Source organism: Rhinopithecus roxellana, chromosome 20 (assembly GCF_007565055.1).
Source record: "Rhinopithecus roxellana isolate Shanxi Qingling chromosome 20, ASM756505v1, whole genome shotgun sequence".
NCBI lineage: Eukaryota > Metazoa > Chordata > Mammalia > Primates > Cercopithecidae > Rhinopithecus > Rhinopithecus roxellana.
In genome coordinates, this window is record NC_044568.1 from 46,794,015 (window position 1) to 46,807,785 (window position 13,771).

The window sequence follows — 13,771 nt, forward strand, 5'->3', positions numbered from 1 at the left end:
CCTGTGAAGATGAGCTATCAATGTCAGGGTGAAATTTAACAGAACTGTTTTACAGTAATGATCTTTGGGGCCCACAAGGAATTTCTTAGTGGGAAAATTGCAGGGGAGGCATGTGGTTTTTTTTTTTTTTTTTTTTTTTTATCTTTTTAGCTCTTATTTAGGAATAAAATGGGAGGCAGTTTCAACTGATGCAGTTCCCAACTTGAGTTTTCCCTTTGGCTTAGAGATTTTGGGGTCCTGGGATTCGTTTTCCTTTCAAAGTGGACTGGTCCCTTCTGGATAGTCATGATATGCTCAGCAACTGAGCCCAGCAGATGTGCTGAATTATGCCACATGTGCGGGACACAGCCCCATTGCATGCACAGCATTGTTTGGTGCCAATTGGAGGCTCTAGAGTTCTAGGCTAATTTGTCCCAGATCTATCTGCAGAAAGAAAATGTATAACTCATCATCTTACCATGGGACCAATGTGCTGACAACTCTTGGACAAAACCTTAAAAAGGGGTCTAAGGCTGTTTTAACACTGTCCCTGTGGTCATCAGCTCAAAGGAGCCCCAGAAGGTGGGTGGGATAGGAGACTCTCTCCAGCAATGTGGAGACCACCTCCTCCAGCAAGTACTGTCAGCTCCACTAACCCTCACTAGGGCTGCAAAGGCAAGTGGAAGCTGGCTCCAAAAGTTCATTGCTTGGTGTTTAGGAGGACAACTCACACATTTGACTGTGGAATACTAGCAGGGTGGATAAGGGAGCAGAAACTTTCTGTATATACCAAACACATATACACACAAACAGTGTCATTCCAGAGTATCACTGAGCTGCCAGGTGGGTGGGACATTTAGAGTATTATGCATGTCTGGAAGTTCAAGGACCTCATCAGTTACAGTGTGGGTGAGCATCTCTTCCAATACATTTGCAATCCATTTCCAATGTTGGACAGAGCCACTTTTCCCCTCTGCCTCCATTATCCCTCTAGCACATAGAGGATGACTGCTATCCCAGGCCCTGTGCAAAATTATTATTTTAGTGCCAACTCACATACTCAACTGACATTATTTTGCAAAAAAATATAATAGCAATTCAGTTAATTTGTCTGCTTCCAGACCTGAAAAATGGTGACACTTTGGGCCTATGTTTGAATGGCTCACAGGTCATATTTGGACAAGGAGGATGGTGGGCCAAGACAACACACAACATCCATGACTCCAATATTTGCAGCACTAGATGGTACTTAATTTCTCAAAACACTTTCACATCTGTTCACTCATGTGTGCAACGTTTTTCACATGCCTACAGTGTGAACAGTGATGTGGCAGTGGGCAAAGATCTTCCTATCCCAGGAGCACAGACTTGGGTCCAAGTCTCAGCTCTGCCAATTATAGCTTTTTCTTTTTTTTTTTTTTTTTTGAGACGGAGTCTCGCTCTGTCGCCCAGGCTGGAGTGCAGTGGCCAGATCTCAGCTCACTGCAAGCTCCACCTCCCGGGTTTATGCCATTCTCCTGCCTCAGCCTCCCGAGTAGCTGGGACTACAGGCGCCCGCCACCTCGCCCGGCTAGTTTTTTGTATTTTTTAGTAGAGACAGGGTTTCACTGTGTTAGCCAGGATGGTCTCGATCTCCTGACCTCGTGATCTGCCCGTCTCGGCCTCCCAAAGTGCTGGGATTACAGGCTTGAGCCACCGCGCACGGCCATAGCTTTAAGACCATCGGGATACTATATATGCTTTCTCACCTCAGCTCCCCCACCTTTAAATGGAAATTATAGTGCCAATCTTAACAGATTGTGATAAGGTAAATAAAAAGAAGTATATAATGCTCTGGCTGGTGTCTAACCTGTAGTATGTGCTCACATTGCAGCTGCTGTGGTCCTTGCTATTTTTGATGGGTATTGTTCCAGATGTTGGAAGCTCAGGGATGAATAGGGCAATCTCTATTCTTGGGATGCTCATTATCTACTGAAGGAAACAGACAAGCAAAAATAATTATAATGCCCTGTGGGCTGCAATGGAAGTATGGGAGAAATGCTTCAGAAAGAGAATCTTTCCCTTGACTCCTCTTGGAGCTTGAGTAATAGCCAGTAGTCATCATTCATTGAACACATGGTGTGTGCCTTGTATTATGCAGAATTTTCCATATGCTTACAAGCACTCTGGGAGGTAAGTGTTATCATTATTGCCCTTTGATGGAGGAGATCAAGAGGGATTAATTGGCATGCAGTTAGTGTGTGGTGGAGTCAAGATTCAAACCCTCATTGGTCTGAACGTAAAGCATGCAGCTATAGAAATAAATATATTTGTGAGAACAACAAAGGAGGAATCAAGTTCATCAGGAAGACAGATGAAGATAGGGCAGCGCTAACAGAGAGAACAGCACAAGCAATCCAGACAACCTCCACACACACTGAGGCATCCTGCAGGGTGAGATTCACAGGCCTCTTCCTACAGGTCACTGACGACAAAGGCAACATCCTGCCACCCAGCACAGAAGGAAAAGTTGGCATCAGGATCAGTCAAGAAGTTGTGGCAGAATCCCTATCACTACTTAACAGCCCCATGTAAATGTTTGTTACATAGACTAGTGGCCTTCCCATAGCAAACTGACACATGCCTGTTCAATGGTGGGCATGCCCCACATTATATGCCCACAGCCAGGGGAATACCCTGTTTCTTCTTTCTTTGCTTCCCCCTTGGATTCTGTAGACTCTGCACTTAGTACAGAGCCAGACCACACTGGTTGCAGAAAATGACTGTGGAATAGAGTTGGGTCAACACCTTGAGCCTAGACCCAGGCCTTCCAGCTTCCCTACAAGGGCTCTTTGTGCAGCGTCCATTGAGCGGAATACTACATCTCTGAGCAGGGGGTGCTGTGTATGATTCTGGCTGCTTTGTGATCAGCCTGACCTCTCTGATCAACCCCAATCTTCTTTCTTTTGTGAACAGGGAATAATTTGTGCCACCCTCCGGGAAATGAAGATCAAGCCGGGTTTTCTGGGGAAGGCCAGTCCACCCTACGACGTCCAGGTCTGGTCCTAAGGGCATTGGCAGGGAGCAGTTAGGGCTCAGTGGGGGTTGGACAATTTGACACCAGGTGACAACACCAGCCACACTTCTCTGCCCCAGTCATCCTTCCTCCTGTCTTCTCATTTTTCCTTCAGTTTCCTATGGAGGTCTCAGTTGAAAACTGCATTATTGTGGGCATGAACACCACTCACCCTAGCAGCTAGGGCATCACACACAGTGGGTAGGAAAGAACACCTAGAAGCTGCACTGGCAGCCCTCTCTAGCAACTGGTGCTTTTCATTTTTCTTGATCAGTGTTTTCCAACTTGAAGACACATTGGTGACATCTACTAACCCATGAAACATAGACCCCGGGCTTGAGTTTCACATTTGCTTATTTGAAAGGCTTTTGACAGTTTTATTCCATTTTCTGATGTTTCTTCCATTATTTTATCCACACTGGTGTTCCATGCGTAAGCCAGACAGTGCTTGGGTGGGACAGAAGGGCTGGGGCCTCCTGCAGGGTACGATTCACAGGCCTCTTGCTACAGGTCATTGATGACAAGGGCAACATCCTGCCACCCAACACAGAAGGAAACATTGGCATCAGAATCAAACCTGCCAGGCCTGTAACCCTCTTCATGGGCTATGAGGTAATGACCCCCCATCTGCCACCATCATGACCCCAAGGATCCTGACAGGGAACTCTGCATCCTGAGGCTTCTTCAAGTCTTCTTTTATTTGCTCCAACTCAATGAAATGAATGAGTTTTCATTCAACTCGAAGCTCACAGTGCATTTACCCATCCTTTCCTGTCCTAACCCACCTGGGACTTTTGGGCTGATGGGGTAGAATGAAGACTGGCTTCAGAACCATCAGACTTGCGTTCCAATGATCTACTGTAATCAAGAATATAGGCTTTGACTGGATTCAAATAATATCATCTCACCAACAACATGGTGTAAACAAATCACTTATCCTTGCTGAGTCTCCAGGGAACTCTATTATCCAATTTTACAGAGAGAAAAGCTGTAGATAAAAAGCATCGCACTTCCTCTGCACATCAAATACATAGTAGGTTTAGGATTTTAAAAAATTAGTAACCCAGAGATTATAGAAAACTGAGATGGATTATAAGGAAACCTGCTGAAACTCCTGATCAAATAAGCAATGGCCCTCCCAGGATAGGAATGGCCACAAAGAGGAAAATCTTAGCTTCCAATATTGGCCATGGAAGGATGACCAGACCCTGAAATTGATTTCAGACTTCATCTCCTTTCTCCGAAGACACTTCACTGGCAGCTGTCCTGGTGTCACTGCCATCCTCACACTGCGGTTTCAAGGCAGCGATGGTTCCTTTTTGATACTGTTGACCAAAAGGGGACATACAGGCCTTAATTAGCCTTGATTCTCAGCAGCACAACTTAAAGTTTGGATAAAAGAAAAATTAGGCCAGGCAGGATGGCTCACGCTATAATCCCAGCACTTTGGGAGGCCTAGGCAGGTGGATCACAAGGTCAGGAGTTCGAGACCAGCCTGGGTGACACAGTGAAACCCTATCTCTACTAAAAATACAACAGATTAGCTAGGCATGGTGGCATGCACCTGTACTCCCAGTTACTTGGGAGGCTGAGGCAGGAGAATCACTTGAACCTGGGAGGCAGAGGTTGCAGTGAGTCAAGATTGCACCACTGCACTCCAGCATGAGCGACAGAGCTAGACGCCGGAAAGAAAGAAAGAGAGAGAGAAAGAGAGAGAGAGAGAGAGAGAGAGAGAGAGAGAGAGAAGAGAGAGAGAGAGAGAGAGAGAGAGAGAGAGAGAGAGAGAGAGAGAGAGAGAGAAAGAAAGAAAGAAAGAAAGAAAGAAAGAAAGAAAGAAAGAAAGAAAGAAAGAAAGAAAGAAAGAAAGAAAGAAAGAAAAATTAAACATGGGGTAACACATATACATTATACAATGTCCAGGCAACTTTGAGAACCACAGATATATATCTGCTTATTACAATAATTCCAGGAGATTTTTTAAAATAGTAGTACTTGGATCCAACCAGAGATTATGGTTGAACTGAAATGGGGATAATCCAAAGCAATATTTAGAGAAAAAACAAAACAAAACAAAACAAGGTCTTGCTCTGTCACCCGAGCTGGAGTGCAGGAGCGTGATTAAAGTTCACTGTAGCCTGGACCTCCTGAACTCAAGTGATATTCCCAGCTCAGCCTCCCAATTAGCTGGGACCACTGGGCAGGTACCACCATGTCCAGTTAATTTTTTGATTTTTTGTAGAGATAAGGTCTCACTATGTTGCCCAGACTAGTTTCAAACTCCTGGGCACAAGTAAACCCCCTGCCTCAGCCTCCCAAAGTTCTGGGATTACAAGCATGAGCTATTGCACCCAGCTAATTTTTTTTTTTTTTGATTGAGCATGACATATTTTATTTTCCAAAGGTATCCTAACATATACCCACACCTACATGTCCATGAAATGTTAGGGTTCCTCCATTGAGACTTCTTTGGGTTTTTATCCCTTGTTATTTATGTAAAAGTATTACAGAATTACCATGAGACCCAGCAATTCCACTTCTAAGGCTATATACTCCCAAGAAGTGGAAGCAGGAACTTGAACAGATACTTTATTTTTTACTTTATATTTTATTTATGTAAAATATAACATAAAATTACTCTTTTCACCATTTTTGAGTGTACAATTCAGTAGTATCAAATAAAGTCACAGTGTTGTACAGCCGTCACGATTACCCATCTCCAGAAAATGTTTACCATCCTAAACTGAAATTCTGCTCAATAAACAACATCTCACTGCCCCAGTCTCCAGTATGTGATAACCTCTAACCTACTTTTTAAAATACATGAATTTGCCTATTTTAGGTTCCTCATATAAGTGAAATTATACATCATTTGCCCTTTTGCATCTGGCTTATTTCACTTAGCATAACGTTTTCAAGTTTCATCTATGTCTTAGCATGTAACAAAATATCATTCCCCTATAAGTCTGAATAAAAGTCCACTGTATGTATACAATACATTTTGTGTACCCAGTCGTCTCCTAATGGGCATTTTGGTTATTTCCATATTTTGCTTATTGAGAGTATTGCTGCTATGAACACTATTGTTTAAGTATCTGTTCAAGTTCCTTATTCCATTTCTTGGGAGTATAGACCTAGATGTGGAATTGCTGGGTTCCATGGTAATTCTGTGTTGAACTTTTTGAAAAAAATTACCAAACCACTTTCACAATGGCTCCACCATTTTACATTCCCACCAGAAAATTTTTTATCCATTTTGAGTTAACTTTTGTATGTGTTGTAAGGCAGCTTCATTATTTTGCAAGTGGACATTGAAGTTTCCCAACACTATTTGTTGACGACTGACTTTTCTCCATGGACTGGTTTTGGCACGTATACTTAAATCAATTGACGATATATGGGAAATTTTCTTTCAGGACTCTCTATTCTATTGCAATGGTCTGTCTATCTTTATGCCAATACCACACAGTTTTTAGTACTGTAGTGTTATAGTAAGTTTTGAGATCAGTGTGAGTTTTCCAACTTTATTATCCTTTTTTAAAATTTTTTATTTACTTATTTTTTTGAGACCAGATTATGAGACTGGCTAATTTTGTATTTTTATTAGAGACAGGTTTCTCCATATTGCCCAGGCTGGTCTTGAACTCCTGGCCTCCAGCGATTCACCTGCCTTAGGCTTCCCAAAGTGCTGGAATTATAGATGTGAGTCACCACGCCTGGCCTTTATTTACCTTTTTAAAGATTGTTTTGACTGTTTGGGGTCCTTTGAGATTCTCTAGGCATTTTAGGATAGGTATTTCTAGTTCTGCAAGAACAAAAAAGCCATTGGGATTTTCATAGGAATTGTGTTGAATCTGTAGATAGCTTTAGGCAGTATTGTCATCTTAATATTAAGTCTCCAATAAATGAGTATCATATGTCTTTTCATTTGCTTATCTGTTCTTTAATTTTCTGTAGTAACGTTTTGTAGTTTTTAGGGTACAAGTCTTTTGCCTCCCTGATTAAATTTATTACTAGCACTACTGTCTTGTATTCTTTTTGATGCTACTGTAAATAGAATTGCTTTATTAGTTTCCTTTTTGGAGTTTTAATTTTTAGTGCACAGAAGCACAGTTGAGTTTTTGTGTGTGTATGGATTCTGTTTTTTACAACTTTACTGAATTTATTTATTAGCTTTAACCTTTTTTTTGAGTGTGTAAAATTCTTAGGGTTTTCTGTATATGGTCATGCCATCTGCATACAGAGATAATTTTACTTCATCTTTCCAATTCAGATGCCTCTTATTTCTCTTTCTTGCCTAATTGATTTGGCTAGAACTTCCAGGACTATGTAGAACAGAAGTGGTGAAAGCAGGCATCCTTGTATTTTTGGTCTTAGGAGAAAATCTTTCCAGTTTTCACCACTGAGAATAATATTAGCTGCCGATTTTTTATATGTGGCCTCATCATGTTGAGGAAGTGTCCTAGTTTATTTAGTGTTTTTACCATGAAAGGGTATTGAGTTTCCTCAAGTGCTTTCTCTGCCTCAATTGAGAGAAAACCATGTGGTTATTTTCTTTTCATCCTATTAATGTGGTTTATTATATTTGTTGAGTTTTGTATGTTGAAACAGGAATAAATCCCACTTGGTCATGATGTATAATCCTTTTAGTGTGTTTCTGGATTTGGTTTGCTAGTGTTTTGCTGAAGTTTTTGCATCAATATTCATAAGAGTTATTGGTCTGTAGTTTTCTTCTCTTGTAGTGTTTGTCTGGCTTTGGTGTCAGGGTAATGCTGGCCTCATAGATTGACTTATAAAATTTTTCCTTTTCTTTATTTTTTTAAAAGAGTTGGAAGAGGATTGGTCTTAATTCTCCTTTAAATACTTGTCAGAACTCATCAGTGAAGCCATCTGGCCTAGGCCTTTTCTCTGCTGGAGGGTTTTGTTTACTAATTGTACCTCCTTACGAGTTACAGATGTATTCAGAGTTCTATTTCTTTGTGATTCATGTTTTTGGTAGATTGTGTGTTTCCAGTAGTTTTTCCATTTTATCTAGGTTATCAAACCTTTTAGCATACAATTGTTCATAGTATCCTCTTATAATTCTTTTCATTTCTGGAAAATCTTAGTAATTTTAATCTTCACTTTTTTATTAATCAATCTAGCTGAAGACTTGTTATCTCTTCAAAAGAAATAACTTTTGATTAAGTTTTCTTTGTTGTTTTTCTATTTGCCATTTTATTTATATGAACTCTAATCTTTATTTCCTGCTTCTGCTGTGCTTGGGTTTAGTTTGTTGTCCTTGTTCTGGTTCCTTAAAGTGTAAGGTTTTCAGTTTGAGATCTTCTTTTTTAACATACGTGCTAAAGACTGAATGTTTGTGTCTCCCCTAAATTCATATGTTGAAATCCTAACCCCCAATGTAATATTTGGAGATGATTATATCATGAGCATGGAGTCCTCATGAATGGTGTTAGTTTCCTTTTTATTTTTTATTTTAGTAGTTTTGGTGGTACAAGTGGTTGTTGGCTACATGGATAAGTTCTTTAGTGGTGATTTCTGAAATTTTAGTGCATCCATCACCTGAACAGTGTGGTCTTTTATCCCTTACCTCCCTGCCAACCTTCCCCTCTAGTCCCCAAAGTCCATTATATCATTCTTTGCCTTTGTGCCTTCATAGCTTAGCTCCCACTTACAAGTGAGAACATACGATATTTTGTTTTCCATTCCTGAGTTACTTCACTTAGAATAATGGCCTCCAGCTCCTTCCAAGTTGCCACAAAAGACATTATTTCACTGCTTTTTATGACTGAGTAGTATCCCGTGGTGTATATATACAACATTTTCTGTATCCACTCCTTGGTTGATGGGCACTTTGGTTGGTTCCATATCTTTGCAATTGCAAATTGTGCTATAAACATGCATGTGCATATGTCTTTTTCATATAATGACTTTTTCTTTGGGTAGACACCCAATAGTGGGATTGCTGGATTGAATGGTAGTTCTCCTTTTAGTTCTTGAAGGAATCTCTAAACTGTTTTCTATAGCAGCTGTACTAATTTACGTTCCCACCAGCAGTGTTAAAGTGTTCCCACAACCATGCCAAAATCTATTGTTTTCTGATTTTTCAACTATGGCAATTTTTGCAGGAGTAAGGTAATATCTCATTGTGGTTTTAACCTGAATTTCCTTGATGATTAATGATATTAGTGCTCTTTAAAAAGCAACTCCGGTAGGGTTCTCCAGAAGAGTCCCATTCTTCATGTGAGGCCACATCAAGAAGACAGCCGTCTATGAACCCTCACCAGACACCAAGTTGGTTGGTGACTTGATCTTGGATTCCCAGCCTCCAGAGCTCTAAGAGATAATATCTATTTTTTATAACCCACCCAGTGTATGGCGTTTTGTTATAGCAGCCTGAATAGGCTAAGACAGTATGTGTGTAAATTACCTTCTTAGCACTGTGTTTGCTACAACCTGTAAATTTTAATATGTTGTTTTTTATTTCATTTGTCTCAAGATAATTTCTAAATTTCCTTGTGATGTCTTCTTTGTTAGTTAAGAGTATGTTGTTTGATTTTTCAAACACTGGAAAAATTTGTGATTTTTTTAAAAGTTTTCCTTCTGCTAATTCCTTTCATGTGACTTGATAAGATGCTTTGTATAATTTCTGTCTTTTAAAGTTAGTTAATACTTATCTTCTGGTCCATCCTTAAGAATGTTCCATGTGCACTTGAGAAAAATGTGTGTTTTTCTGCCATTAGATGGAGTTTCCTGTATATGTCTGCTAGGTCCAATTAATTTATGGTGTTGTTCAAGTCCTCTATTCTCTTATTGATCTTCTGTCTGGTTTTTCTACTCATTATTGAAAGTGGTATATTAAATTCTCCAGCTATTGCTGTAGAACTGCACACTTCTTCTTTAAATTCTGTCAATGTTTGCTTCATGTATTTTGGGGCTCTGAAGTTTATTGCCTATATGTTTATGACTATCATATCTTCCTGGTGAATTGATCCTTCCATTAATATATAGTATCATTTTTTATCTTTTGCAATTGTTTTTGACTTAAACTTTATTTTGGCTGGGCATGGTGGCTCATGCCTGTAATCCCAGCACTTTGGGAGGCTGAGGCAGGTGGATCATTTGAGGTCAGGAGTTCGAGACCAGCCTGATCAACATGGAGAAATCCTGTCTCTACTAAAAATACAAAAGATTAGCCAGGCATGGTTGTAGGCGCCTGTAATCCCAGCTACTGGAGGCGGAGGTTGCGGTGATCTGAGATCGTGCCTTTGCACTCCAGCCTGGTCAATAAGAGTGAAACTCTGACTACAAAAAAAATTTTTTTTTGTTGAATATTGGTATAACAACCCACAACCCAAGCTCTCTTTTGGTTACTATTCACAGGGAATATATTTTTTTCCATCTTTTAACTTTCAACGTATTTTGTCTTTGTTGTTGTTTTTTTTTTTTTTGATGGAGTCTCCCTCTGTTGCCAGGCTGGAGTGCAGTGGCGCAATCTCAGCTCACTGCAACCTCCAACTCTGGTTCTGGTTCAAGTGATTCTCCTGCCTCAGCCTCCCCAGTAGCTGGGATTACAGGCAGGCACCACCATACCCAGCCAATTTTTGTATTTTTAGCAGAGACGGGGTTTCACCACGTTGGCCAGGATGGTCTCCATCTCCTGACCTCGTGATCCACCTGCCTCAGCCTCCCAAAATGCTGAGATTACAGTTGTGAGCCACCGCACCCAGTGGAATTCGTGTCTTTAAATCTAAAATGAGTCTCTTGTAGATATTGTATATTTGGATCATGTTTTATTATCCATTTAGCCAGTTCCTGTCTTTGGATTAGAAAGTTTACTCCACTTACATTTAAAGTAATTACTGATATGGAAGGACTTCTACCATTTTGCTATTTGTCTTCTGTGTGGCTTAATATTTTCTGGCCCTCATTTCCTTTATAACTGCCTTCTTTTACATTTAGTTTCCTTTTTGTAGGGACACATTTTTTTCCCTTCTGATTTTCTTTTGTTTATATTCTATAGATATTTTCTTTATGATTACTGTATTACATACAACATCCTAAGATTGTAACAATCTAATTTGAATTAACACCTGCCTAACTTCAATTGCATAAAAAAAAACTCTACTCCTGTACGGTTCTGTCTTCCATTTATGTTGTTGATGTCACCTTGTACCTCTCAACTCAGTCCACAAAGGCACTCACATTGATCTAATATCACAAGTGGAAAACAGTATTACTTGTCATAAACAGAAGGCATTTATAACCATAACTATAGGCTTAAAAAAAAAAAAAAAAACAATTTTCTCATAGTCTACCTAAATCCTATTCTCATTGAAAGCTCTGATCCTGAAGCATGTCTCCCTCTTGAGACTTCCAGAGAGTTCAAAGCATATCAGCACTAAAGTAAGAATTGTTCTGATATACTCAGAACAATCAGAAGTGAATCCAAAAAGGGATGTAATTTGACGTTTTTAAAATGTTTTTTTCAGGTAGCTCTTAAAACCATTTCATGTTCCACAAGAGGTATTGCTTAGGGATCAAGTGAATCGGTCATGAAGCAAGAATTAAATTCAAATATCAACCCTCTCAGTGAGCAGCTGAGTGACTTTGAGCAGGCAAAGGTGCCTCCCTCAAGCCTAGGTTTTTTCTTATTTAAAATGGGCTACAAAGAAAGTGCAAGCTTCACACAAAAACAGGTATGTAAATGTACATAGCAGCTTTACTCAAAATCGTCAAAACCTGAAGACAACAACCCAGATGCCTTTCAACAGGTAAATGGTTAAACAAAAACTGAGCTACATCCATAACATGGAATACTGTTCAGCAATAAAAAGGATCAAACCATTTGTGCACACAACTTGGATGAATCTCTAGGGAATTATGCTGAGGAAAAAAAAAAAAAACAGTCCCAAACAGTTACATGCTATATGAGTCTATTTATATAACATGCTTGAAACAACAAAATTATAAAAATGGAGAACAAATTAGTTGTTAGCAAAGGGTCAGGGACGTGGAGAGGAGAGGAAGAGGGAATGAGAGGGAGGTGGATGTGGTTTTAAAAGAGCAACATCAAAAACCTTCCTGATGAGGTGGGGAAGGCACAGTCCTAAATATGCGATAAAGCTGCATAAAACTAAATACACACACACACAAGTGAAATGGGAGATCTGAAGGCTGGTGGATTGTATCAAGGTCAGTATTCTGCCTGAGATACTCATCTATAGTTTTGTAAGATGGTACCACTGCGGAAAACTAGTGACGAGTACAGAGCATCAATCCATATTATTTTTTATAACTACATGCCAGTCCACATTTATCTTAAAACGAAAAGTTAACTTAAAAACATACTAGACCCATAGGCTTTCTGTGAAGATCAAATGAGATAGTATTTAGGGAAGAAAATTCACTCAGCAAATGTTTGTTGACCCCTCTTATCTGTCCAGACTCTGTGAATGCTGAGCTTATAGCAGTAAACAAGGTTCACACTATAATGGAAATTTCATTCTAGTGTAGTGTCACACTATATATATATGGAGAGAGAGAGAGAGAGAGAGAGAGAGAGAGTGATGAAGTCTCACTGTGTTGCCCAAGCTGGATTGCAGTGGTGTGATCTTGGCTTACTGCAACCTCCACCTCCCGGGTTCAAGTGATTCTCCTGCCTCAGCCTCCTGAGTAGCTGGGATTACAGGCATGCACCACCATACCCGGCTGATTTTTGTATTTTTAGTAGAGATGGGGTTTCACTATGTTGGCCAGACTGGCTTTGAACTCCTGACCTCATGATCCACCCACCTCGGCCTCCCAGAGTGTTGGGATTACAGGCGTGAGCCACCATACCAGGCCGAATTGATATTTTTAAACATTGTCATTGAAAGCGGTTTAATCACAACCACTCATAGAGCAGTGGCATGCACCATGCACTACGTGTAATGAAAATAGACTCAGAGAGATGGCAAAACTTGCCCAGGTACCAAGCAGAAACAGAGGCAGAATTCAAACCCAGATTGGAACCCGAAGTTGTGACTCATCACCTCCAAATTCACTGCCTTCAACAAAGGATCTCTCTTCTTTTTGCAGGGTAACCCAGAGAAGACAGCTGAAGTGGAATGTGGGGACTTCTTCAACACTGGAGACACAGGAATGATGGATGAAGAGGGCTACATTTGTTTCCTGGGGAGGAGTGATGACATCATTAATGCCTCTGGGTAGGTGTGGTTGACGCTGGGCTGGCTGTTGTTGCTGTCACATGCCTCATGGAATCTTGCTTACCTAGACATTTTTTCTTGCATTGGTGATGGGACCCTCAGCCTAAATCTGAATAGAGCCGTGTCTATGGTGCCCTGATTGCAAAATGAAATTCAAGAGGGTCTGGACGAGGAGCCATAAGAAGACATTGCAATTTAAAGTGGGGTGTAGGGAATGGAATTGAGAAGGGAGACTATCTTGGTCTCCATAGGTTCAGGGAGCCTATTTCATGTTTGTGCCCCTCTAATGCAGCACCAAATGTCACAGGGCAAACGTAGTAATAATAATAGCTAACCTTTAGTTATTGTTCATTATTATTATATGAATATATTTGTTATTAATCTATGAGCATAATAAATCTATTAGGAATAGATTAATAAATCTATTATTATAAAATTATTTATTAGTATAAATATATTATTCATTATAACTATTTAGCTAACCTGGAGTACTTACTATGTGAAAACACTGTCCTTAATGCTTTATATAACC

General features: G+C 40.0%; 1 protein-coding gene across 3 annotated transcripts in view; it reads left to right on the top strand.

Moving 5' to 3' along the window:
- Positions 1–13,771, top strand: part of ACSM1 (acyl-CoA synthetase medium chain family member 1) — a 62,508-nt gene that overhangs the window by 45,347 nt on the left and 3,390 nt on the right. For 2 of the 3 annotated variants that reach the window (XM_010388564.1, XM_030925587.1), the window contains exons 9-11: positions 2,935–3,015; positions 3,545–3,646; positions 13,112–13,239. In XM_010388564.1, coding sequence (XP_010386866.1) covers positions 2,935–3,015; positions 3,545–3,646; positions 13,112–13,239 — 311 coding nt within the window. The remainder of the gene's footprint in view (positions 1–2,934; positions 3,016–3,544; positions 3,647–13,111; positions 13,240–13,771) is intronic. The other variant, XM_010388565.1, reaches the window with a different exon arrangement.